Here is a 25,052-nt window from a genome sequence, read left to right on the forward strand (position 1 = left end):
TTAGCCGAGTACAAGACATCGGCCTGCATATATTAAAACGTTACAGGATGAAAGTTTCATCATGGTATACGACTTTCGAGGGACACACTCGGAATTCGGATCAAACACAAGCGGCGACAAACACCCGAAAATTTTCAAACTTCCAACAAAAACTAAATTTTTTGAAATTGCACAAATAGTACAGGGTGTTTGTGGATTGCGAGCAAATATTTTAATCACTAAGAGAATTTGTTATGAAAAGTCGAATTGAAGACCAAACAAATTCCGTATCCAAATTTTATTTTTGCAATTTCCCTTCTATGATTTTCACGAGCCGTTTAGTGTGTCTGTCCTTGTTAGTTACAAGTAAAAATATCAATGAAAATAAATTGCATTGAATGTTGACCGCGAAAGTTTTTATACAGAAAAAGGAAACTTTTTGACAAAAAAAAATTATCACTTGTTTACACGTGTCAGTTTAGTTAGTCGTTAATGCGCTTTCGGGTGAATTGTGCACATCGAATCAAATTGTCAATCAACTCATTATGTCCAACTACTCAAACGCCAAATTAACTAGTGGACGGACATCGTACTTCCTAGACCGATTTTCACTAAATGTTTGGGCAGGGATCATTGAAGATCACCAAATTGGACCCCACATATTACCTCAACGTTTGACTAGTGCCGTTTATCTGGATTTTTTGGAAAATGTGTTGTTCGATCTGGTGGAGGACGTGCCCTTGGCGACACATGAGGTATTTACAAGTGGAGTTCCATCAGATTATGTCAAAGTCGTCACCAATGGATTGAACAATCATTTTCCCTAGAGATGGATTGGTCGCCAATGACCACCGCGGTCACCAGATTTAAATACGTGTGTTTTTTTGGGGGTTCACATGAAACAATTAGTGAATTAGTGTACGCARCTTAAATTTATACCTTCGAAGGGCTGTGTGTGCGAACGCAAGCTTCCCTAGCCCGAAGAGTACAAGAAGTGTGCATTGCCAACGAATGACTACATTTCGAGCACTTTTTTATAATAGCAAGTATTGACGCACTAACATTGACACTGATCTACCATAATGTAGCGATAATTTTTTGTCTTTACGCTGTTTACGTTCCAAAGTTTTTTCTTATGAATGATTGTAAACATCGTATTAAGACATAGGCGGGGATGGGTTTTCAGCCTCAATTTATTTTTAATTTTAACTCAGAAATGACGTACTTTCGACAAAAGTTGGAATAACGAAAGTTTTTTCTTTTGACAAGTCCTATTAGTGGTTAAAATATTTGCTCGCAATCCTCAAACACCCTGTATTTCCAGCCGCATCGCTGGATTTTTTACGGCCCAACTTCCCGAATTTATTCCATATCGCGGTCCGTATTAAAAAACCGAGTTCCGGCCAAGTTTTTTTTTACAACCGGTTATAATCGTAAAATAAGTCCCGTTTGACGAATGGAGGAGGTAAGTGCAGGTATCCCGAGCTTAGATTGCCCCGATTACCGTCATTTACTCCATCCGCCCGATTTTTTCGAATAAAAGTAAACGTAGAGCGCTGTTTGAAAATAATGAACGTCGTAAGGAGTCCCGCTTCGTCATAAAATTCGCGAAAAGCCGGCCCTTTTAAAAATTTGATCGTTTGTTTCACTGCTCGGCGTAAATTTTAAATTTGATACTTTTAAATTGACACTTTGCGAAGTTCTCGCACGGGAGAAAGCTCCTCGTTAATCTTCGAAAAACTCGCATTTTTTCTTCTTTTCCTGAAGTTACTGACCTACGTTTTCCATCCTAACAACTTTCTCGGACAAACTCCCCTTAACAAGACCGCTTATCCCTTTATGAGGCTTGGAGAAGGCGTCAATTGGTCCGAAAACTCGACACAACATAAATCACCCACCGCTTCAAGGTAAAACATGTCTTTCCTCCCCTCGGAAAAGCCGCCAGACGATCAACAACAATCACGTTATTCGGTCCGGGAGCATTATGGATGATAGGGAATAATAATAAACCTGCTACATATTCATGATACATGAGAATATACAAGCTAAAGACGATGTCTCTAATCCCAACGCAAACAAACAACGACACAAATTCATCAACTCCTTCAGCAAAAACTCTTTTTTTCGATATAAAATGCATCAAAGCACTGAAAATGTATAATTCAAGAAAGAACGAAACGCGGATTTCCTTCCGGCATTGTAACACAGAGAGGGCTAATTATGCCACAAAACATGCTAATATGCGACAAATCGACGTCTTGTTATATTAATTAAAGTCCACTTGACTTCAAAGCAAAAAAGTACAAAAAAGACTAGCGGCAAAGTATTGGAAACTCTAGCAGAGACTTGAACCAAATTCTAGTCATGCAGCAGGAAGAAAACTAGAGTACTAATTTGATTTGAGACAGCAGGAATTTCTAAGAGTAAACCGTACAGTGTACAGGATTCGCCACTGTTGTGCAGGAATTTTTTCTGCCGTTGACATCAAAACAGATCACACCGCAGAGAAACAGTGCACTGCTTTACCGTCAAATCAGTATGTAAAATAAAGAAAACTTGATAGCAAACAATTTTCATTATTTTGTTTTATTTTGCTAAGATTAAGTTACAATAATTTTAATGTTATAAGAATAATAGAGACAAACACACAACTAAATCTAATCTTCAAGCCACTCGAAGGGTTCTGGTGGCTCTGGTTCCTTCTCATCGTCACCTTTCGGTCCGAAAGCTACGAAACAAATGATCACAAATCGAAGAAAAATTAATGTTTGATACTCACCAGCAACATTTTCGACCAACTCTTCTTCTCCTGGCTTCAAATTACGCACCATGACAATTCCACCAATTGAAACATCCTTCAAGGGGACATACTGACTATTATCATTAAGTGTTACAACTTTGAGTTGTTGACGCATGACTCTAGCTGGATTATTAAGAATCTCAAAATTGGGTTCAGGCTCTTTCTTCTTTTCTTCTTTTTCATCCTTCTTTTCAGTTTTCTTATCGTCTGCTTTCTTTTTATCGTCTTCGGTAGTTTTCTTCTCTTCTGACTTCTTCTCGTCTTTACTCTCTTCATCGACTTCCATTTTCTCGTCGCGATGTTTTCTATCATGGTCCCTACGACGCTGTCTTGCCGCAATACTCAGAACAGCAGTCGTGACTTTTTCACGTTCTTCACGTTTCTTCTCTTCGAGAGGCGCCGGATATGCGTACAAACTCGGCTTCGCGTTCGATTTGCATTCGAGTTTGGGCATTTTTAATTGCTCATTGAGTGCAATAAGACAAGTTGGCGTAAACGCAAGTGCCAGACAATGCGACAAGGGGAACCAATACCAATATTGTGTAAACACCAAAGTCCCCACGACGGCCAACATGTTCATATGTCCGGTTCTGGATTGCAGCGATAAAGTCACATTTCTTCCTCCTGCATCGATAATTCCTTGTGCCAAAATCGCCCCGAACTTCGCCATAACATCTTCGTGTTTGTTAGAAATGACTTGAGAGTAAGTCTGTCTGAAGAAACTGACTTTGGGACAAGTCTGTTCGGTTTGTTGGATTAAAATCATGGCTGAAGCGATTAAAGCTCCTTGTCGTACGAAATTCACCGGATCGAACATGACCATCGGCTCCAGTAAAGCGATGGCTTCCCGGAGTCCGGTTCCGGCGCAAGCAATACCCAAAGCCATCGCGGCGCCGTAGCGGACATGGGGGTTGTAACTCTCAGCGAGGAGGGAGACAACACTGGGGCATTGCTCCGGGGTTCTGAAAAAATTCGAGTATATTAGTCATTCCTGCTGCAGGAGCACGAATGAAAATTTATTCCTACAGAGGGAGTTACTGTTATTGATTTGGGCTTTGTAATTTTTCCTGCAACAAGAACAGTACTCTGCGTTGCCGACAATTTCTATTTCAGGAGGATTTACAACAAAGAGTTTTAAGTATATTTCAATAAATTTTCATGAGAAATATCAATCGAGCATTGATGAATCAACAAAAGATAAAAATTCAGAAAAACCGATTTTAAATTATTCTTTTGTTTGAGTCTGAGCCGATTGTGAGCATTTTTATCGTCGATTTTCCCTGCTTTCCAAGTCTAATGCATTTGAAAATGTAAATTTACTCTACAATTACACCCGAAAAGAAACCCTAACGATTCCCAAACAATTCAGGTAGGCCATTAATTGAAACCGTCCCTTTCTTTTCTCCTGCTGCTCTCAGGAAGGCAAAAAACCGCCGCATTTTCGCCGCCTTAATAACGCTCTGGTCTTATCTCGATTCATCCCTATTTATAATTCTAATTAATAAAGAGTTTGCGAGTTTTCTTAAGAGAGAAAAGATAAGCAAAAGCGAGATATTGTCGTCGAGGAACCGATTCGAAATGTTTGAAAATATAGAGATAATTACGAGTGTGCTTTTCAAAAAAAAAAAATAAAATAAAGCGAGAAACCTCCAAGCTGAAATTCATATAATTAAAAGAGAAGCCTATCATCGACGAGGTGAAAATATAAAAGCCTTTGATAATCAAATTCGGAAGGGGACCCCCTGATGTTTCGTCGCCTGTTTATGAAACGTTGTTTATTTTGTACTAATGCAAAAGTTGGATGGATTTTCGTGAAAAGTTTTCTAGAAATCAGTAAAACTTTTCCATTAATAAAGAAAAAGCTTCTCTCCCATTAAATTCTTCTTTATTTAGAAAACTATCAATTGATGTCTCCTATTCGACTTTTTTTAGTGTTCAATTTTGATCAATCAGAGAAAACGTTCAAGAGTAATAAGAGTTTTAACATTTGATGAGCTCCGAGACAACTGTGATTTTCTCTTGATCGATCCGTTTTAAAAATAAACAACAAAACGAAAAATTTATAAGTAGTCTATTATAGACCTGTCACTCGAATAAAAAAGGAAAATCCTTACCACCAGACATAAATAATCGAAAAATGCCAACAAGTTGAATAATTTCGAACTAAATCGGGTTAAAATAAGTCAAAGTCGAGGGCTTTTTTGCTTTATTCTAACACGCGCTCGAAATTACAAAGCTTTTCCGTGAAGTAAACCTAAAGTTGAAGTGTTGTACACTTGAGAAAAATGTTTTCTTGAACTTCTCCTCGCTTCACCTGTTTGCCACACCTGGTCGCTTTGTTATTGTTACTTTCGCAGGAGAAGTTAAGCGGTCTTTAGTCGAAACGAAATACCAACAAAAGAGAAAAACACGAATTTAAATTAGTCAGATTTATGAAAGACTCGTTTTTTCGACAATCTGGATCGAAAATCGCACAATGGGGGCTTTTTCCCGAAAGGGTTGAAAAGCGACGGAAACAGAAATCGCTGCCGTGACAGAATTAACACGATGATTTATGTTTTCCGACTAATGAAACGTCAACATAGCAGACACTTAGGAGAGTCGTGTGTCATTCGAAGAAAAGCCTACGCTAATGGTGCGAGATCGTTGATCCTGACCGCGAGTTCGATTTTTCGGAACGCACGAAAAATGTAAAGCTCTCGGAGATGACGTCGAGTATTAATAATGTAGGGCTTCGAAAGCTTGCACGCGTGCAGGGGTGATTTATGACGACGAAAAAAAAAATTAAGTGAGTGACAGCGACACGCACCTGCCAGAGACGAGAAAATGGCCGATCATTTCCCGTGTTAATTAGTCGACGATCTATGAAAACTCCTGAAAAATCTCAAACTTTCAGACGACACTTCCAACTGAAATATTCAAGAATTATTGGAATTTTTTGCGACGACTTTGAAACTTTTTAATAGGTATTTGAGGACCTGGAAATTACCGACTCTTCGAAGGGCAAGGGGAATCGATACCCGAACCGATAAAAAATTATTTTCAGTGCAAAAATTCCTTGCACGTCCGAGCGCATGCATTGAAAAAAGTGTAAAAAACGTCTCAAATATCCGTTGCAGATTTCTATTTTGAGGTGGCTTTTGTTAAAATCCAGCACTGTCCGGAAAATCTAATCTTCTCCCCGTTACAAAACACGACCTTTTCCATCGATACATTGTTAAATCGAGCTTCGAAAGTCTGAAAAAAAAACGAATCACGTCGTTTGAGCTTTTCACCTATTCACACTTCTAAAAAGAAGCGGTGCAACTTCGGCGATCATCTTGATTTATGAAAATTGTTATGGAAATTAATCTTTTCGTTTGTTTCACAAAATAGAAACTAGGGTGCATTAAACATACGTCAATATGTTGCCAAAAGCACACGTACTTCTCGGAAATTCAATATTGGGCATCCTTTTCTGGATAAATTAGTGCAAAAAATCGCGTTTTTTTCAGAACATAATTGATTAGGTTGGCGTAAACGCAACGAATGTGTCTCCTGGATTAAAAAATGGCTTCTTCGTCCTAAATGAATTATTTCATGTTCACGGGAATGACTTCGAATGTGGGGCGACGTCTTCGTTAATCAACCTAATTAACTTTTTTCCCAATTAAATAATTTATTAACGGCAAGCACACTTCAATAATAATCCTGATTTTAGGGTTTTCAGTCGGTATATGTAATAAATTAAATTTTTTGCTTCTCTACGATTCGTGCTTTCATCACCGACACAATAGATGGACTACTGTCACAGGACGAATAAGGTGTAAAAGGAGTAATGGTGCAGAAACAAGTAAAGTGGCAGAAGCGCTTCGAGAGATAATTAGACTTGACAGGTTCTTTGTGTGTGGGAAAAAGACAAAATTAACACGTAAAAAAGGTACAATCGAGTCATAATTCAAAAAAATAAAAGATAAGACTTGAAGTTTTCTAATTTGAAAAGTTGGCCGAAAACGTACAGAAAGAATAGCCGGTTTCGTATGCAAACAGGCGTTCCGAAATCTGCATAGAATAATACATCAGTCTCATTGACAGCTCAGCCGAGATAATCCACGCCAGTAATGGATTACAAAAACTTTCCAAGCCGAAAATAAGAAATATCCACTTATTTTTCAGTGCAAAAGTAAAAATCCGAACCCATAATTGAAGCCCTGTGAGTGGTAATTAATGCGAAGGCATTGTGCGGCCTTTCCCGAGTCCGGACCGTCCGGAATCCCGGTGTTGATGTGTGTGATTAGCGGCCGGCGATAATCAACAGTCCGTTTGTTTTTGCAGGACAATCGACGCACCCGGAATTCCCGGACTTGATCGATGCGCGCCTCACCAGAATCTCTATTATATGGGCGAGTCATGACCGACTTTACTTTTTATTAATTCCAGAAAATGATACCTGACGGAAACGACACACCGATTTCAATTAAAATAGCGATTGATGGGAAGATTTCCGGGCACCTATTTTCCAAAATCAACGCCTCGATGCTTTCCACGAAAATCACTAATTAATGTTGACTTTTGCGGGTAATCGGGCGGCAACATCGAACATTAACGTATGGTCGACCAGTGGCGTACGCGCGGATAAAAGCGATAACAAAACAAATATCCGCCGTCCTATTTTTCCAAAAAAAAAAATTCGCCCTTGATTAAAAAGATAACAAGAGTGTTTTCCCACCGGTTTAGTCTTGCGTAACCTACATTTTAAACATTACAAAGTAATAAACTATATCATAAATAAATTTGTATTTTTAATTGAACACTAGATGGATTTTAATATCATAAATTCCATGAAAAATAAAAAAAGTGATAAAATATTTAGTTTTTCATTTTGACTTAGCGGAGAACCGAGGAAGGTAACGTCACTATGTAAATTTTTAATAAACTTGTAAATAAAATGTAAATTTTCGTTAAACAATAAACAAATTGAGTGTTGTTAAATGAATCGACTTGACTCGTTAGAATTTCTCCCCGTTTCATTTTCCATTCAGCGACGGCCATTTTTCAGGGGTCCTTTCAGGATATGCATGATAGTCGTTCGAGAATATGTTTTCCTTCTTCGAGAGTCACTCTAATGTATCTGCAAGGAGCATGAAAGGAGATGATCGCTTTGAATGCGAAACGACTGAAATAACACGAGCACTCTTGGTCTCATTACGTTATTAAAGCGTAATTTGAGGCCATCTATCTCTTGTGCAATTTCCAGAAATACGACACTCCTTGAAATATCATTTTTAGAATAGTTTTGCACTCAGGAACAGCGCATAAGAATGCGGTATATTTGTATACAAAGTTAAAACTTGTTTAAAACTTGCCCGAGTTAAGTTATAAATTAAATCGTAAACCTTGCTCACCATTACTGGTAAACTTCCGAAATAAAACATTTGGCATAACAATAGAGTCTAGGGCAGCCGGCTTAGTTGTTTATTTAATAATAAATCGCCCTCCTTTAATTAAAATCGACTCGTATATTCATGGGTGAATAGCACGTGACAATAAAGCCGACCCTTTTCCGTTATTATTGTGATTATTATTATTATGGAGCAAAAGTCGGCCTATTAAAGCTCCGGGATCCGGTAATCCTCGAACATGCGCCATTATAGTTCCGGGGTCGTTCCGGTCTATACGGTGCGATAATTACCCAAGTCTTCGACAACAAATCATCCAAGCCAACTTTCTATTGAAAAATACCACTGGCACCAGATAATTTCCTTTGAATTATCGACGCTTCGCCCTTTAACCAGTCGAGTTAATATACGTTGTTTTGTTTCCAGGCTCCTCCACCACGGCCGATTCGTTATAAAATAAAACTACTCGAGTTGATGGTTTTTCGTCTATTCTCTGGAGTAGTAAATGCTAAACATCGACCTAACGACAAGTGAAATTAAGCCGTATAACAGTGCGCCAACAACCATCCGGGCATATTAAAGTATTAAACTAAGTTGTGGTTACAATGGAGTTACAAAGTTGGAGCTCAATAAGAGAGGGATGCAACGGATTCAACAGCGAAAAGTCACACAATTCAAAACTGTGATGCAAAACGTTTGAATTGTAGGCTAGATTCGAATCGATGAATGACGATTATAATAGAAAGTTTGTCGAACGAACGACTTAATATCGTGAATGGAATGAGGTGCATTATTTATGATCCAAAAGATTGATTTATATAATTTAGAGTATTTAGCTTTATCGATGTAATTTTTCCGACATTTACCGCCTGAGTTGTCACACAATTGAGACATTTAACCCATTGTATTGACAATAAATGATTAACAATGAAATCAACCACAAAACGGCATTTAAACTCAATTTTCATTAATATTACGCTCTAGATATTACATAAACGTCTTCTTTTATGCATTTTCTGTGTTCATTGTTATTTCAAATTATTCTTTTCCAATTCGGAGAGAAGCACAAATTGATTGGAATCTTATGCTTCTCTGATTTCAAAGATGTGGTTCACTAAGTTTTTTTGAAGCCTATTATGTCTCCTAAATCTTTTGTTCTTTTACTGCAAAACACATCTTTCCAATTTATTTATCTCATTCGCTTTGCTCTTTTTTATTTATACTTTTTGACGTCTTTATTGATCCAAAATTTCAAAGCAATTGCCCGAATCCAACCACACAAAAATTCAATTCATTTAAAAAATAATCAACTTAGTAGGTTTTCCTCTATTTCAAAGAAAAATATTAATCAATTACCCGGCGCATCCACCATTTAATAACGAGCACAGTTTCAAAAAAGAATTAAGTATACATAGACTGAGATAAACAGTAAACTCTAGTTTCATTGTCAAAGTTTCGAAGATTAATTCTACTACAATGACACAAAACACTGCAATATGTTTTCAAGAAATACAACTAGACAGCTGTAGTCTTTACGAAAATGAACAGATGTAAATTCTATGAACACAAGATAAAAATTGATACGCTGGAAGTATGTTTTCTCGCAATTAATCACACAAAATCCTGTTTCATCATATACGGGTATAAAATGACATATTTCTCATTCCATTTATATTTATTTCAGTTATGTGAAATGCATTGTCATACTTTTATTACTTCCAACGATTTATTATTTAAAAACGACGCTTCATATTTTACGTATTCCAGTGCAGATGACAATAACAATCCAATAAAATTGCACAAAATCTAAGTCTTTCTATTTGTGCAAAAATTTTTTGTCCAATTTCTTGATAACCCAGAATTGGTTAATTTTATTTAATTAGTAGCTAGGTAGCTTCTGCCTAATTTCGACTTCAAGTCCTGTTGTCTAATCGAAATTCCTTCTTACGTAAAAACATCCCTTATTCGTTCTTAACCTACGTCAAGAAACTCTCTCCTGGCTGACCACCATCCTCCGTAACGCAAGCGCCGGCTGACGCGCTCCTCGAATTCCGTTCCCGTTAACCATCAGTGCCACACATGACGCCGTAGCGGAGAGACGCGTCGCGACGCTTAAAAATGACGCACACGGAGACGCGCTACTCGTCCCGTATCGCGCCACCGCCACCGAAATAAAGCTCGAATTTGCGGTCATTTCTCCTCCTCCCGTTCGAAGGGGGGCTATACTATATACTATGAACCGGGCGTGAGACAGGTTTGCGATAATTAATAGCGACATAAATCAAGCTCGCAACCATTGTCGGAGGGATACACGGCGTTCGATAGGAGGTGGCGGTGGCGGGCTCCTTTTGAATGTGACGGGAAGCGGGACCGGGACAACTTAACTGATCGATAAACCATAAAACACCTAAATTACAACACAGGCCTTAATCTATTGCGAGGCTGCAACAATAAAACCGACATCGGGAGGAAAAAGTACGGGAAGTGAAACCTTTTTTCCGGGAAGAGCCACCGAGGGTCGGATTAATAAAAATTGTGCTAATAGCGAACCATAAATATACAAATGATAATTAATCGGTTTTGTGCCTCTGGTGGTGGAACGACGCACGCAAATTAAACACTAAACAGTAAGAGCATTCTACAAAACTAATCCTAAAAAAAGCTCCCGGACTAATTACTTGCGTCAAAATAAGTTCCAGGAATAAAATCGGTGCAAAAATTACTAGCACGTTCGGTCAGCTATAAATAAAGCATAATGAAATAAACATTATCTTTGAAAATGAATACCAAAAAAACTCTCTAGAGTATTTGAATATTCATTTTAATTAAAAAGTTTAAACTAATTTAGAAACAGAGAAACAATACGATATTTTTTTAGTCTTATGCATTTCATTTAGCAAAAAAGTTCACCACAAAAACAAGACGTAACGGAAAACGCTTATTTTCAACAGTGGAACATTGATGAAATCCAATAATACTCATAGGCTTCAGATTTATCTGATTTTTTTATTTTTTTTATTCCATAAATACCCTTTTCCGAACTGTAGAGCTTGAAATCTCCACAAAGATTTTCCCAGAGTTCAAGAAGTAGAAATATGGGACACTCTACTTAGAATTTAAAATGTCCAACGACCGAAGAAAAACTAAATTCGATAGCAAAACTTTTGTATAAATTATTACACCCTCTTACACGCCTACCTAACACACAGGGTGTCGCAGCGGTGACTTTATCGATCCAGTATCAAAAATCGAAATAATCAGTTTATTATTTCGAATGAGACTCCCCAAAATTTTATTGTAATAAACCGAGATCGTATCAAATTTCCTTTTTAACCGACCTTCACTTTACTAATTACCCGAAAAAGCCGTAATATCGTATTAATCTCCCCTTTTAAAAAATCCCATTTAGCTAATCGATCGTTACAAATTTCAGAAAATGGAAAACGTTTTCTACAAAACGACGATTATACTCTACAACACGACTTCAAAAAACACAACTGAAACATCCGACTCCGACACGATCAACAACTGGTGGGCCTTATCGGCCCTCATTCTCGCTGTTGGCACTGCCGCTGGCAACATCCTCGTCTGTCTCGCGATATGTTGGGAACGTCGTCTTCAAAACGTCACCAATTACTTCCTTATGTCTCTCGCCATCACCGATCTGATGGTTGCCATCCTCGTCATGCCCTTAGGAATCCTGACACTGATTAGGGGTAAGCTTAGTGCGTGTGTCACGCACTTTTAAACCACTGTTTGGTTTTTTATAACCTTCACACACATACACCTGTTAGGTCCGGATTTACCGGATTCGCGTCTTGTCGGACAATGAAGACCGGAAACGAAAAGGACGAACAGATTTAGGGACGACAATGAACCGGAGGTATCGGACGGTTTAATTAAATAAGTTTTTTTCGAGAGGATGTGACATAAACAGCATCCTCGGAGACGGCAATCGATCAAAGTCCACTAGCCGGAAGGATAAAGCGGCCTTTTGAAAGATTTCACTTAAAAAAAAATAATAAATTTGAGTGAATAGTAACTGGACTCTTATTTAGTTACCGTACTGTTCCAGATATAATTGTGTAATGATTTAGGTTCGGTCTAAAGCATTCCAAAACCATTTCCGATAATTGCAAAATCAATCAATATTATTTTGACAGGTCGGGATTTCGAAATATGAATATTTTTGCGTCGGTCGGGCTTGGTTTTTCCATTATTTCAAATTTAGATAATTCGGTCGTTATCTGTATCTGTCATGTTACGTTTTCCGTAAAAAAATTATGGTATCGGCGTCGAATGATTCATTTTAGTGTCGTCTAAAAGTCTCCGGGATCGATTAAAGAGATTAGCGCCTAATGCAGAGGTCTAGATGTATAATAAGCTCGTAGAGGCCGGGAAAGGCGTTCGTCGTGGGAGATTTATAAGTGAAACGTTTTCACCGCAAAACGTTGGATGAGACGGATGGGTCGGATCACAGTCGAGGCGAGCAATTTACCGGTAATCTCTACGAAGAAGATCTCGCGCGTTTAATGTCTTCGCCTCGCCTCCCGTGCAAAGATTTAGGTATCCAAAGACGTCGAAGTCGTAATGAGAATTAATACGAAGATTTTGCGGATGGCGTGTGCGATAAATCGCAACCGACGACATTATCTGCTTCTTGTTATCGCAACACACGATAGAAAAATCGTGCCGAACAACAATCTACGGATAAATAAAGCAACTGATACGATTATTTTCGGTGTATTGTGAAAAAATGGTCGCTCTGTCATCGCGAACAAAACAGAATCCCGAAAATTGAAGATTATGATTATTGCGAGGTTTCTATTTCGGTTAAATTCACTGTTTGCACGGAACTGCGAAATAAAGTAATTAGAAATGTTATTATGCCAGGAGTTTTCCAGGTATTATGCATTAGCGCTCTTCCTTCGTAGGCGGGAAGTGAATTTTCCCTACTTAATAATAAGTCCACGGTGAGGGAATACAAGGTACTTTATATTATGTCGTTTTTTTCTTTTTATTAATAAAAAAAGTTGTAACAAAGTAAAGGATATTCCTGCATGGAATTGATTGCCTCGTAATTGCAATATCCTCCTGATATAATTTTCAATTGTGCGGTAATGCACTTTCAAACTTGATCACGTTGCGCAAACAAACAAGTTGAAAAACGAAATAGAAAAATTAAATATTTATAGTATAGTATATAATTTTGTTGTATAATTATTATAACTGCGGAAAGTTATAAACCCTTCACTTAGAAATTGTCAAAATGAGAGCAATAATGCCGTAGAATTACAGAAAATGATTCGTGCAATTGCCGGAAACCGCCGTCGATTCAAATTCGTCTGAAATTATGCTTCGATTGACCCGCAAGTAACACAACACCATCCGGGCTCGCAGCATGCGACTTTTCCGATAATTCTGTGCTTATTACCGTTGCATAAAAAGTAAAAACCTGATATTCAATGTTCCGGAGACGCGTTCTTGTTTCACATAATTGTATATTTGTGTTGTTTTTATTTTTCAATTACGCGAAAACCCTGAAACTGTCATCCTGCATCACGTTCATGCAACTTTGCACTCGGGATAACGGACGTCGAATTACCACATCCTTTGATCAAAAATTAACCTAGAAATGTCGTGTGTGTCTACAAACACTTGTGACACGTCCGAGAAAACAACCGGCGAATGTCAATTTGACGATCAATGCGAATTACGTCACTTATTAAAGTGTTACAAGTGCACAATTGTTTTTACCGTGCGTCCCACGTTCCACTTTTGAGCCAAATGTCAATCAGAAAAAAAATTCGCAACTCGAATCGAACCGTAAACATATTTTTCACGGTCGACGATTTGATCTCATTTCGTCGGGAAAATTTTCGGATTTTTCTCGCATAATGGAGCTATATTTACGTAGCGACAAGTCGATAAACATCTGCACAAAGGGGTTATGTCTCGTCGCCTTCGTGTATTATTGTCAACAAAACGTCACTTTCTACAGCTGATTATTTCGGCGGAGAGATCACAAGGTGTGGCTTTTTTCACACTCGCAACTAAGTCGTATAATAATTATCCTCGTACAAGGCACGAGTCCGGATTATCGACCGGAATTATCACTATTTAAACAGCAAGAAAACATTGCCACACCTTTGACATCATTAAAAATTCGAGACGAAAATATACGAAATAATTGAATCAAAAATGCACTCACCTGAAACAAAAACACAACAATAAATCATTCGACAATGAAAACTCAAATTTTTTCCGCACGCATTCTTCCGGGACGAAAACCGTTCCGTCGTGTTGACGTTTATTATTAGCTAGGATTAATTATTCAAATTTGTCACAAGTGGATTTATCGACATTTCGATTATTATTATTTAATCGGGCGCTCGGATTATTTCTGGGATGACATAAATAACATCGCCGCCTTCACAGAATCAGAAATTGACTTTAATGAGATGGGCGGGGAATATTCTTAACGATGAAACGGGACAAATTAACGCCCCGACGCCCCACATCGGAATACGCCAAACTTCACCGAAAAAACTCGACAAATTAAGTAAACTTTCAACGATTGCAACGACAGCAACATCGTAATTAGGCCCACGCAAAAAATCAAGCAAAGCGAAGTTTTAAATTAAATAAACAGAAATTTAACGCCAAAATAGAAAATTATTTATTTAGCTCTTCAAAAAACTTCCACCTTTGCCTATTGTCCCTTGCCCGATCGATAATTATTAGGTTCCATTTCAGTATTTCCCATCGGATAAAAGAATCGGGAAATGCTTTATATCCCCCTTGATACATAGTCCGTTGTTTCCTCTCCTATTGTTACTCCCGCCAAAAACAAACGACCGAAGAAAATAGATGAACTGGTGAAAAGTGCATCCGAAAACACTAATCACTCATTCCCCACAATTAATTCCTCCAGTGTCCGACCCGAAACCGCACTCCAGTTGCGTGAAATATCGTTGGTACGCAAAGACAACATAATTACGCGTAGGTGTCTGGAATTAACCACCGACATATCCCCAATAAAAACTCGAAACGTCCCGCTCGCAAATGGGAATTTATCGGATGAAGAGGCATCGATTGCGAGTCTATTTTCGATGCGATCGATTCAAAACTATTAAATAAACGATCAGCTTAAAAATAGAGAGTGGCGATTAGAATTTCGCAGTACTGTGAGAGCTTACGAAAGGATTAGGAACTCTCCGACGAGTTGCATTAGCAGGTTTCAGCAGGACGAGCTTTAGCAGGATAATAAAAAACTTAATAAAATATTTTCAACGATCGATGAAACCTCTTGAAAATCGCCTCGGCCATCGAAATTCCTAAAGTCTCGGTTCTAGAGTTTACTTGCCAGTTAAAAGCGATTATCTCATTATCTGCTCATCGCGTTTGAACTCATTTAAAGTCGGATTTTTTGCGAGTTGTAAGTGAAGATTTTCGAGAATTAGACAATGAATGATTAAATGAATCAGCGTTTCCAATTAGAATAGTTCGGTTTCTGTAAATGTGTAATGATGCGTTTAACGCAGCTCGACTCAATTATGTATTGTTTATTTTTGGACGTTTTTTTTTTCTGAAAAAAAAATCAACGATTAAAGAGCCTGTTTGATTACCCCTTTGTCCAGTTGATCGATTAATCAAACAACTGGAACCCAATTATCCGCGACCGCAGTTAATTCCGCAACAAAATCAACATCGATTTTAATTCTGAATATTGTCGAATTCTGCAATATCTCCGAGAAAAACTCCGGTGGAAGTTCGAAACTGACGCTGCGACAAGGTGAAGGAGCACTTGTTCGACGAAAAGGGGGCGAGAATCAATTTGCGTGTGCATTTGGCCGTCGTCATTGAGAGGTCTTGGATATTCTGCTGAGACGTACTGAAAATCGAGTGCAGCAACCAAGTGGAGCGCTTCAATTATAAAACCATTCCTTTGCATTTTACAAAAGGATGAAAATTGATTAAGATCACTGCTAGCTCATAACTCAATTTCGAATCGTATAAAAAAATAACACACGCACGACGGGGGCGAATGTGACATGTGTGGGACGCTCCCGACGATTCATGCATCCTTTCTCTGGTCTTGTTTGTTGGCAATTTGCAACTGATGGCTTCTTAAATAATAACCGAATAAAGGAGCGACGGTTTGACGATTCAAAGTCGAAACGTCCATGAAATATTTATTACTCGAGAGTATGGAAAAGAAGGAACGAAAAAATTGCTTTTTATATATTCTAAAATTTTATTTTCGTCATATCGACGTTGCACAACAGATGTACCGAAATAATCGCTTCCAATACGACGATCTTCAAACACAAAACTCAATTAACTAATACCAAACTATAATCGGAGGACCGATCGAATATCCTTAATCAGATTTTTGCCCTCATACTCGTCAACGCCCAAAACACGCCCCGCTAAACGAACTATTTTAATCCAAAAAAATTAAAAAGTAATATTTCTTTGCGGGGTTTGATCAATTTTTGAAAGTTTTATGTTAATTGAACCTATTTTTTCGTGAAATCGTGCATTTTGGCTCCACTTTCGTGAGAACAGCTGATGTAAAAACCCTCCTCCAGCGGTTTTATCGTTTCCAGCTCGCCGACACAACTCACCCTAAATTGATTCGGTATCGATACGAGAGGCTCAAGCCGAAGCCTTCCTTAACACACCTTGACAAATTCGGATTTCGATGAGCAAATTCATTTTTTGCTGTGTGAAATGTCCATCGCCCGTATTTATTCCAGACAAATATCCAGACCTCGATTTAGGAGAGTATTCAAACATCGACATTGTTGGACTTAACGCAGAATTAAATTGAAGGATTCCGACTTGTATTATTTCAGTTTGAGAGTGACGAAGAGGCACGAAGAATGCCGCACTTGAGTCCGCTTGGTCGGGCGCGAAATTTAATTGAACCAGATGGAAACTCGACGAAATCTACTCGAAAGTTGTGCAGAGGGATTTCGGATGAGTTCTACTATTATAAACTCATACATCTCGAGTTGCATCTCTTATTTTCAACTCCCCCTAATCCGACATTAAGTAAGTGCGAGGTCGAGTTTGTGGTTTCCGAATTTTAGCGATGGGCGTAAATCTAAACAATTATTATAAATAAACAGGAACTAAATTCAACAATAAATTCGGAAAATCTTCAAGCGAGTAGCGTACACGGGCTTAATTAAGTGATTTTGCATGTTATGCTGTTCAATATTGACTTAATGCGAGGCGGAATAGTAACGCGGACGCCCACAAAAGCGTAGGGGAGTTATGTTAACATTAAACTGACACAAAAAAATAAACTTTTTAAATGATCGATGCGAAAAAACTATTCCCGTTCGAAATCCGTTTAAATTAATTAGCTTCGTTACTGGAAAAGCCCTCTCCCGGAAAAAAAAACGTCTCGACTTAATCAGAGTTCGATTTGATTAAAGATTTATTTCGTTTGACGAGTGTTTCCACAAATCTTGGAAAAATCGCATTAACTCGCCACATGTTGTATCTAAATCGAAAAATCAGGATCCGTTACGAAAACTTGTCATAATTTAATCTTGCCGTTTGATTAGTGACTCAATAAAATCGTGATTGGAAGCTTAAAATGAATCCGGATCCGGTTTATGACTGCGGACAGCTGGCCCGGATTATTATTGCAGCAACTTAATTGAAACTATCCCGGAGCGCTAGAACACAAAATTCTCCGGGTTAAGAAAAGCATTAAATGAAAAATTAATTTTTCAGGTTATTTTCCATTGCCTTCAATATACTGCCTCGCGTGGATATGTCTCGACGTACTTTTTTGTACCGCTTCGATTATGCATTTGTGTACTATAAGCGTCGATCGATACCTCTCTCTCAGCTATCCGATGAAATTCGGAAGGAACAAGTCCAGAAGAAGAGTCATACTCAAGATAGTTTTCGTCTGGTTATTGTCGATAGCCATGAGCTTACCCTTGAGTCTCATGTATTCCAAAGTAATTCTTATTTTTATTGGAAACAAACACGATATAACGCCGGCTGTTTCAGGACCAAGGCACTTTAATAAAAGATGGGACGTGTCAAATTCCCGACCCGTTATACAAACTTATCGGTTCCATCATCTGTTTCTACATTCCTTTATTGGTCATGTTGGTCACTTATGCCCTAACTGTGCGTCTCCTCGCCCATCAAAGACAGAATTTGGGAACCCCAGATTGGTCCAGCAATTGGATGGGAGGGCCAGCTCTAGGTAATTATTTATTTTTCTCATCCCTTGTCAAAAAATGCAATAAATTGTGTAGAACGCCGCTGTACTTGGCGAAAACTTCTAACAAAAGCCAAACAAACAACTCCACAACACGGCCATCATTCGGCCACTTCGACTGACACCGAACTAACAACAATCGATAACCACGAATTATGGATACAAGAGTCGGAACCAACACCCTGTACCATGTCCGCTTTAGGTCAATTCGGCGCCGAAATGCTCAAACTTTCTCGGGGATTAGAAGCCGCCTCACATCTGGGGACACCACCGAGACACATCGGTGCCTCTCCCGGAAAAACCATCCTCAAAATAAGGTAATTTTACGAATTACCATCATGTTTACGTCGTAATTACCGCACCGAATCAAAACACAATTAGTCGCTTGATAGCTCCAAAATCCGACACAGAACGCAATTGAATATTCAATCCGGTCGGTTTGTTCAAACAAATTTCTTGCACAGTTCCGGTGACAGTTTGGCTGACTCGCATTCCTCGTTACTGACACCGGAGACGTCCCCGTGGACCTCCAAGAGACGTCGCGCTTCGACCTTCCACGAAGGAGACACGCGAGACGAAAGTCCTTCGCCGAGATGGCGAAAAAGACGCTCCAGCTTTCACGAACCGAGATCTTCGGATGTTTCTTCAGAGCTTTCGTCTGAAGCGACAGAAAGCTCAACTTTTCCCCTTCCTCCGCCATGCACCTGTCCCTACTTCGGAGAAAAACCCCCGGATAAATCACCGCCACCGAAACCAGCAGAAGTTAAAATCATCCCCACGACCAAGTTGTCATTAGAAGTCGAAAAATCGCCGCTGAAAAAATCTCTCCGGAACAGAAGCAGCACTGATTCGTCGCCAAATAACATCGTCGTCACGTGGGAGGCTTCCAGGAGAAGCCATCGACGAGGTAACGCAATGCATGATTCACATTTTTTTTTATTAATTTGTTTATTCACTAGGTTCAAGCTTCGGCAATACGAAAACTACAATTCTGAGCAATTCGACTCAACGTACTCCGCTTCTGCTCCGTCGTTCCGCAACGCTCCGTCAAAATGGCCACGGCGGAACAACTCTCAAAGACAAGGGTAAAAACCCATCATCCCCTTGTCTTTTACAAAGATACAACTGCAATAACGCCGCTACCACCACAAAAAGCATCCGTTCGCACCACTCGAGAAACTCTTCCGTCATATCGAGGAATTCTTCACGCCACGGAAGAATCATCCGTTTGGAACAGAAAGCGACCAAAGTGTTAGGTGTAGTGTTCTTCACTTTCGTGATTTTGTGGGCACCTTTCTTCATTTTAAACTTACTTCCGGCGTTCTGTTCCGAGTGCGATAAGAATCTAGACAATTGGGTGGTGCAATTGGTGACTTGGTTGGGTTACGCGAGTTCAATGGTGAATCCGATTTTCTACACGATTTTCAATAAAGTTTTCAGACAAGCGTTTAAAAAAGTGTTAACGTGCAAATATCGCAAGACGGCTTGGAGACCGCACAGGTGACCGCAAGTGAAAAAAACGTGTAAAAAAATTCCAGCACAGCACTGAAATCTAATTGTGATAATTGATAAATATAGTGTTAAACAAAATCGGTTCCGACGAACCGTAAAAATGGGGGAAAAAATGCTTTCAATGAGTAATCTACTAATTAAATTAAAAAAACAAGAATCATGTTTACATGTTGTGTAACAGGTAGTTTTTAGTGACACTTCCTACCGGCTGTAGCTCCTTTCGTAGAATAAATTTGTTCGCAGAGAAAAAAATAACGCGTTTTGTTACACTAATTGTGATTTTAAGTAGATTTCCCTTAGGATTCTCGGACACCAAATCTTGAAAATTTAAAATACATCAACGACCACTCGGGAAATATAAACCTACGTATATTCTTTTGCCCGACCATAAACCGAGATTATTCCATTCCTATTGATTCCCACACCTGACGGCTTTGCAGCGTTGCGACCCACATCAAACACGACTTATGTTACACTAAAGTCGAGTGAATATTAACAGGTCCCGGGCGTGCCGCAAAGAACATTTCCCGTCCCCATCCTTTACATCACATATTCCAAATCGCGCCTTGCTTCCGCGACAGATTTATGTCCCGAAGCTCCATTAAAGCAATAAAATAAATGTCGAGCGACAAAATTATGTACAAGGGACGGCCATATGACGCACGACTCACGAACCCTTTAAAACTTTCGACAGAAACTCTACAACCGGGCACGACTTTTCCATTATACAGTTGCAACCGAAAATCCTAATTAAAAAAAAGTTTCGAATAATACCTGCAACTAAGCCGGTTTTTTCTCTGGTTTCAAATGAAAATCCTACAAAACAAAAACTTTTACTTCATTTTAAAAGTTTCAGACTACGCAGCGGATTCCTTTGTGCCGTTTAATTGATACAATTTAGTTAATTGACGGTAATTTCGAGTGACAAGAGAGTTCGCCGTGTGTAATAATGCAATTATGCATTAAACAGCGTCCGAGATGAGACAGAAAATAATTAGCGTGATTTTTTTTACTAAATTCGCTCAACAGTAGGCGCCACATTCTGCGAATCGCAATGTGATCGTTTTAACATCACCACATTTGTGGTTTTCGAATAAAAAATAAAAGAAGTTCAGCTTGAAAGTGGAGCACTTTTCTTCCGTTTCCTCCAATCGATAACTTTTCCATCAATAATATATTCTTTTGTTGGCGTTTGCATGCTTTTACTGGAGCTGAAAGATCGGCGTTCTTGCATTATCTCAGTCAGTGGCGTAACAAGCAGCAAATTTAAAAAAATAAGACATATTTCCATGTTTCCAAGAGAGTGGGCGAAAAGCAATCTTGTTCAAATTTTTGGCCGGTTTATCTTTAATTCTTCTTTGATCATTTAGAGTTAACTTTTCGGAAATAAATTGTTCGAATGGTTAGAAACCGCGTGGGCGTTTTCTTTTGTGCCATATTTCACTTTGTTTCCGACTACAATTCCATTATCAGTGTTAGTGACAAGTAAGAAGAAACATCCTTGTTGTTGCGATTTATACGACTTCTTCTTCGGCAATGTCGAGTTTAAAAGTCGCATCAAAAAATCCGTTGCACGTTTCAAGTTAACAAAAATTGTACCTTTCGTGGCGATAAGAGAAAGCTCGGACGCGATTACGGCTTATTAAACTTCCGGTAAATGTCTGAAAATATGACGGTCTTTCGTTGTTTGCTCTTCTTTTCGTCTGTTCGTAACGTCGAGAATTATCCACTTTTATCTGGCTCGAAACTCGAGGGAAAAATGTTTATTACGTCCACTGAGTGAGGACTGATAAATGTCTGTTGATACTTGTTGGGAAGTTTTGTTGCCCCGACAATGGGTGAATCTGTTCTTTTTTTAGAACCGGGTCACCATTTCGACTGCCAGTAGGTATCTGCAGTATCGATTAATTATTTAGGTTAGATGTGTTTCCCAGGGAACCTTCTAATTAACAAGAACATATTAACGCGTTTATCGCATACTGTCTGCATCATTACAGTTCAATGTAGAAGATCGGGTGTGTTCTACGGCATTCTCGGCAATTATCGATAAGACCAGTGACGCAACAAAAGATTTTAACAGAAAAATTTGCTTACACATAGTTGAAACAGTTAAAATTAATACAGGTGTTTGCGGATTAAGAGCAAAAATTCTAACCACTAATAGAACTAATGTCATTTCTGAGTTAAAATTAAAAGTTGAAGCCGAAAACCCGTCTACGCCTATGTTTTAAAACGATATTTACGTTTATTCATAAGAAAAAAACTATGGACACGTCCTCCATCAGATAGATTTCCAAAAAATCCAGTTAAGCGGCGTTAAGGTAAAAAAAGGAAACCCAGTTAGGTGACTTTCAATAATCAATGCCCAAACATTTAGTAAAAATCGGTCTTGGAAGTGACGCCCGTACACTACTTAACTCGGCGTTTGCGTAGTTGGCCATAATAACTTGATATGCAATCGATATGCACAATTCATTCGAAAGTGTGTTTACAACTGATGCGTGTAAACACCTGATAATTTTTGTGTGTCCAAAGTTATCCCTTTTTTGTGTATAAAAACTTTCACAGTCAACATCCAATGCAAATTATTTTCCTTGATATTTTTACTTCCACGTAACAAAACAAATTTTTTAAATATGATATTTAAGGCCAGTTTCATAATGGATTTAAAGAGATTTTAAAGTTAATGTTGGTTTAGAATGTGAAATTTTTGTCAACAAGTCTGTACACTCATTCTAAACAATATTTAATTTAAAGCTTCTTTAACTTAGAATGTGAAACTGAACCTTAGTCTTCAAATTGACTTTTCATAACGAATTATTTTAGTGATTACAATATTTGCTCGTAATGCGGAAACAAAAAAGTTACAAAATTTACAATCATCTAATCTTTTAAACGTTTCTTCTGGACTGGTCATTATTGCATAGAGGTTTGGTTTTTATTTCAGTCAATACATAATTATACAAATGTTACGAAAATACTTTAAAAATTATTGAATGATCGCGTTTGCTTTTCAGTACAACGTGTTTCTAGAAGTTTGCCATTATTTCCTAAAACTTATTTGTAAATTTTTAGTCAATGTTTTGTTGCTAATTCTCACCTGGATGCTTTCTTTTTTATATTAACCAGTTTCTCTTTGTGTTCAATAATAAAACTTATAATTTCACAACGTTACACAACTACCTTTTTCTATTTTGTTCACGCAACTCAGGGGATAGTTTTTCAGGATGTAAATTCTTGTATTTTGTCATAAAAAAGACAATACAAAGTGTTTTTTTGCATAATTTAACAAATGGTAAGCACTTCGCTCCAGGTCCCTCGACGACCGTCCACTCGTATTAGGTTTTTCGGCCGCAATCTCTCCGGATATTATTTGTTCAGGTCGGCCGGATCGGCCATCGAATCCCTCCCTTTCTCTCGTCGTATAATACCCGTCCAACGACCGGACGCACGTTTTAAATAATTTCGTCGTGATCTTGCGATCTCGAAACTTAATTCCAGCTAAAACTGCACACATTTCCCGTCGTATTCATGACACGCGCCACCCCTTTAATTAATAACAACGCAGTTGGCAGCGTCTTTCTAAGACAGGTGAGCTGCTGCTGCTGCCGTTGTCGCTTCCAATTTCTGTCCTGTCATCTCGATTTACGTTCGATTCCTATATATGATGAAACGCTCGACAACGCGTTTTGTGACGAGCTTTCGACTCATTGAAATTGGGTTTTTGTCCAGCGACGCCGACGGTCCCGGCATCGACAATGAGAACGCCGATATTAGACGCTTTTACGGTCCCATCTATCTGCATTTAACGCCCGGAAACGGCGATAGATTCACAAGGTGAGAGATTTCGCACCGGAGCAATGCCAGGATCGATCACCCGGAAACTAGCAAAAATATCAGTTGCCAAGCAACAACAAATCTACGCAAATTAAATGTTTCCTAGCAATAATTGTTTATGGCAATTTGGAACATATACTACTTGCTTTGTGCCAAACTATCGGAGTTTGAAATATCGAGCGAGTCTCTCGAATAAACGAAAATTCCTTAAGAGAGTTTGTGACAAGTTTATTGGTCGGATATGGAACGTCGACTTCGCTCAAACGACAAATTAACTGCATAATTGATGAAAAGTTAATAATTTCATGTGGCATCTGACTCGACGTCATAATTTAATATTTTGCGGTATTATAAAGTCGCGCATATACATGTTTTAATTGGTTGTTTCGTATAACGGCTTTTGCGCTAGTTTATCTAATGTTAGCATCTAATTTCACAAATGGCCAAATAAAGTGAACGCGACTTCATTTATTTTCAGCGATTCGCGCGTCTCTGAACTTCTATTCATAACTACAGTTCTATTGAAAATTCCATTCCATCTTGGAATAAAAGCTTTTCGCCTGCTTGTATCGAATCGAATTTCTTAAATAAAAATAAACATAATTTACGTATTCACAAACATCACGATTTGAAAATATTTTTGGGTAAAATAATTAGACTAATGTAATCCTCAAGGTAATCTTACGCTCCCGTAAACACCATAAATCCTTCATGTGTTTATCCTGATTTCGTATTCAACTCGACATAAAAGCAAAAGGCTTATTTTACGAAATTTAATAAATTAAAAACATAATTTACGCTCCTACAATCTTTTTAATATTAAATTGAATGAAATTCCATGCTTTGTGTCAACAGAGACGTAAAAGCTTCACTGCTACGTTTTCAAAGTAAAGTGCCAAAAACTTTGACAGACTTAGTTTGCATCATCAGTTCTCAAACTTTTTTCAATATTAAATCAAGCAGAGAATAAAATAAAACTTGCAACCAACAGAACAAGTATTACAAAATGAAATAGTTCTAGAACAGTTCTCGAGAAAATAACAACTGTGTTTTATTGAGTCAAAGTAATGAAATAAAAACAAAACTTTGTAGACATAACCACTTCACCTCTGTGGTCATAAATTAATAATTTCATAGCATCTCCGAGAACATCCACAATTTTCATTTCATCCCCTTTAAAGGTAAAAAACTGCCTCTGGCATACGTGCCAACAACCCATCACGTTTAAGAACATACCTCTTCCATATAAATTTTAAAGACACCTCTTCGAAATCAATTTCCAACTTCCTGT

At 38.3% G+C, this 25,052-nt stretch overlaps 2 protein-coding genes across 2 annotated transcripts in view; one reads left to right on the forward strand and one right to left on the reverse strand.

Annotated features, from left to right (window-relative positions):
* Positions 1–2,544: 2,544 nt before the first annotated feature.
* Positions 2,545–25,052, reverse strand: part of LOC123012562 (26S proteasome non-ATPase regulatory subunit 1) — a 39,313-nt gene continuing 16,805 nt past the window's right edge. The window contains exons 10-11 of the mRNA XM_044410574.1: positions 2,759–3,741; positions 2,545–2,707 (exon numbers count right to left, since the gene is read on the reverse strand). Coding sequence (XP_044266509.1) covers positions 2,637–2,707; positions 2,759–3,741 — 1,054 coding nt within the window. The 3' untranslated portion in view covers positions 2,545–2,636. The remainder of the gene's footprint in view (positions 2,708–2,758; positions 3,742–25,052) is intronic.
* Positions 10,537–20,122, forward strand: LOC123012563 (5-hydroxytryptamine receptor 2C). The gene is made up of 7 exons (XM_044410575.1): positions 10,537–10,784; positions 11,591–11,873; positions 17,911–18,143; positions 18,196–18,397; positions 18,450–18,729; positions 18,877–19,319; positions 19,372–20,122. The coding sequence occupies exons 2-7, from the start codon at positions 11,594–11,596 to the stop codon at positions 19,914–19,916; spliced, it is 1,983 nt and encodes a 660-aa protein (XP_044266510.1). The 5' UTR covers positions 10,537–10,784; positions 11,591–11,593; the 3' UTR covers positions 19,917–20,122.

Source organism: Tribolium madens, unplaced genomic scaffold (genome assembly GCF_015345945.1).
Source record: "Tribolium madens isolate multiple individuals breed KSU strain unplaced genomic scaffold, Tmad_KSU_1.1 Scaffold_96;HRSCAF=242;Tcas5.2_LG5, whole genome shotgun sequence".
Lineage (NCBI taxonomy): Eukaryota > Metazoa > Arthropoda > Insecta > Coleoptera > Tenebrionidae > Tribolium > Tribolium madens.

Bases quoted from the DNA above. Each gene is read 5' to 3' on its own strand.
- LOC123012563 (XM_044410575.1), top strand. From the start codon at position 11,594: ATGGAAAACGTTTTCTACAAAACGACGATTATACTCTACAACACGACT. The intron at 18,730-18,876 runs GTAATTTTACGA...TTTCTTGCACAG, and splicing joins AAAACCATCCTCAAAATAAG to TTCCGGTGACAGTTTGGCTG. The intron at 19,320-19,371 runs GTAACGCAATGC...TTTATTCACTAG, and splicing joins CAGGAGAAGCCATCGACGAG to GTTCAAGCTTCGGCAATACG.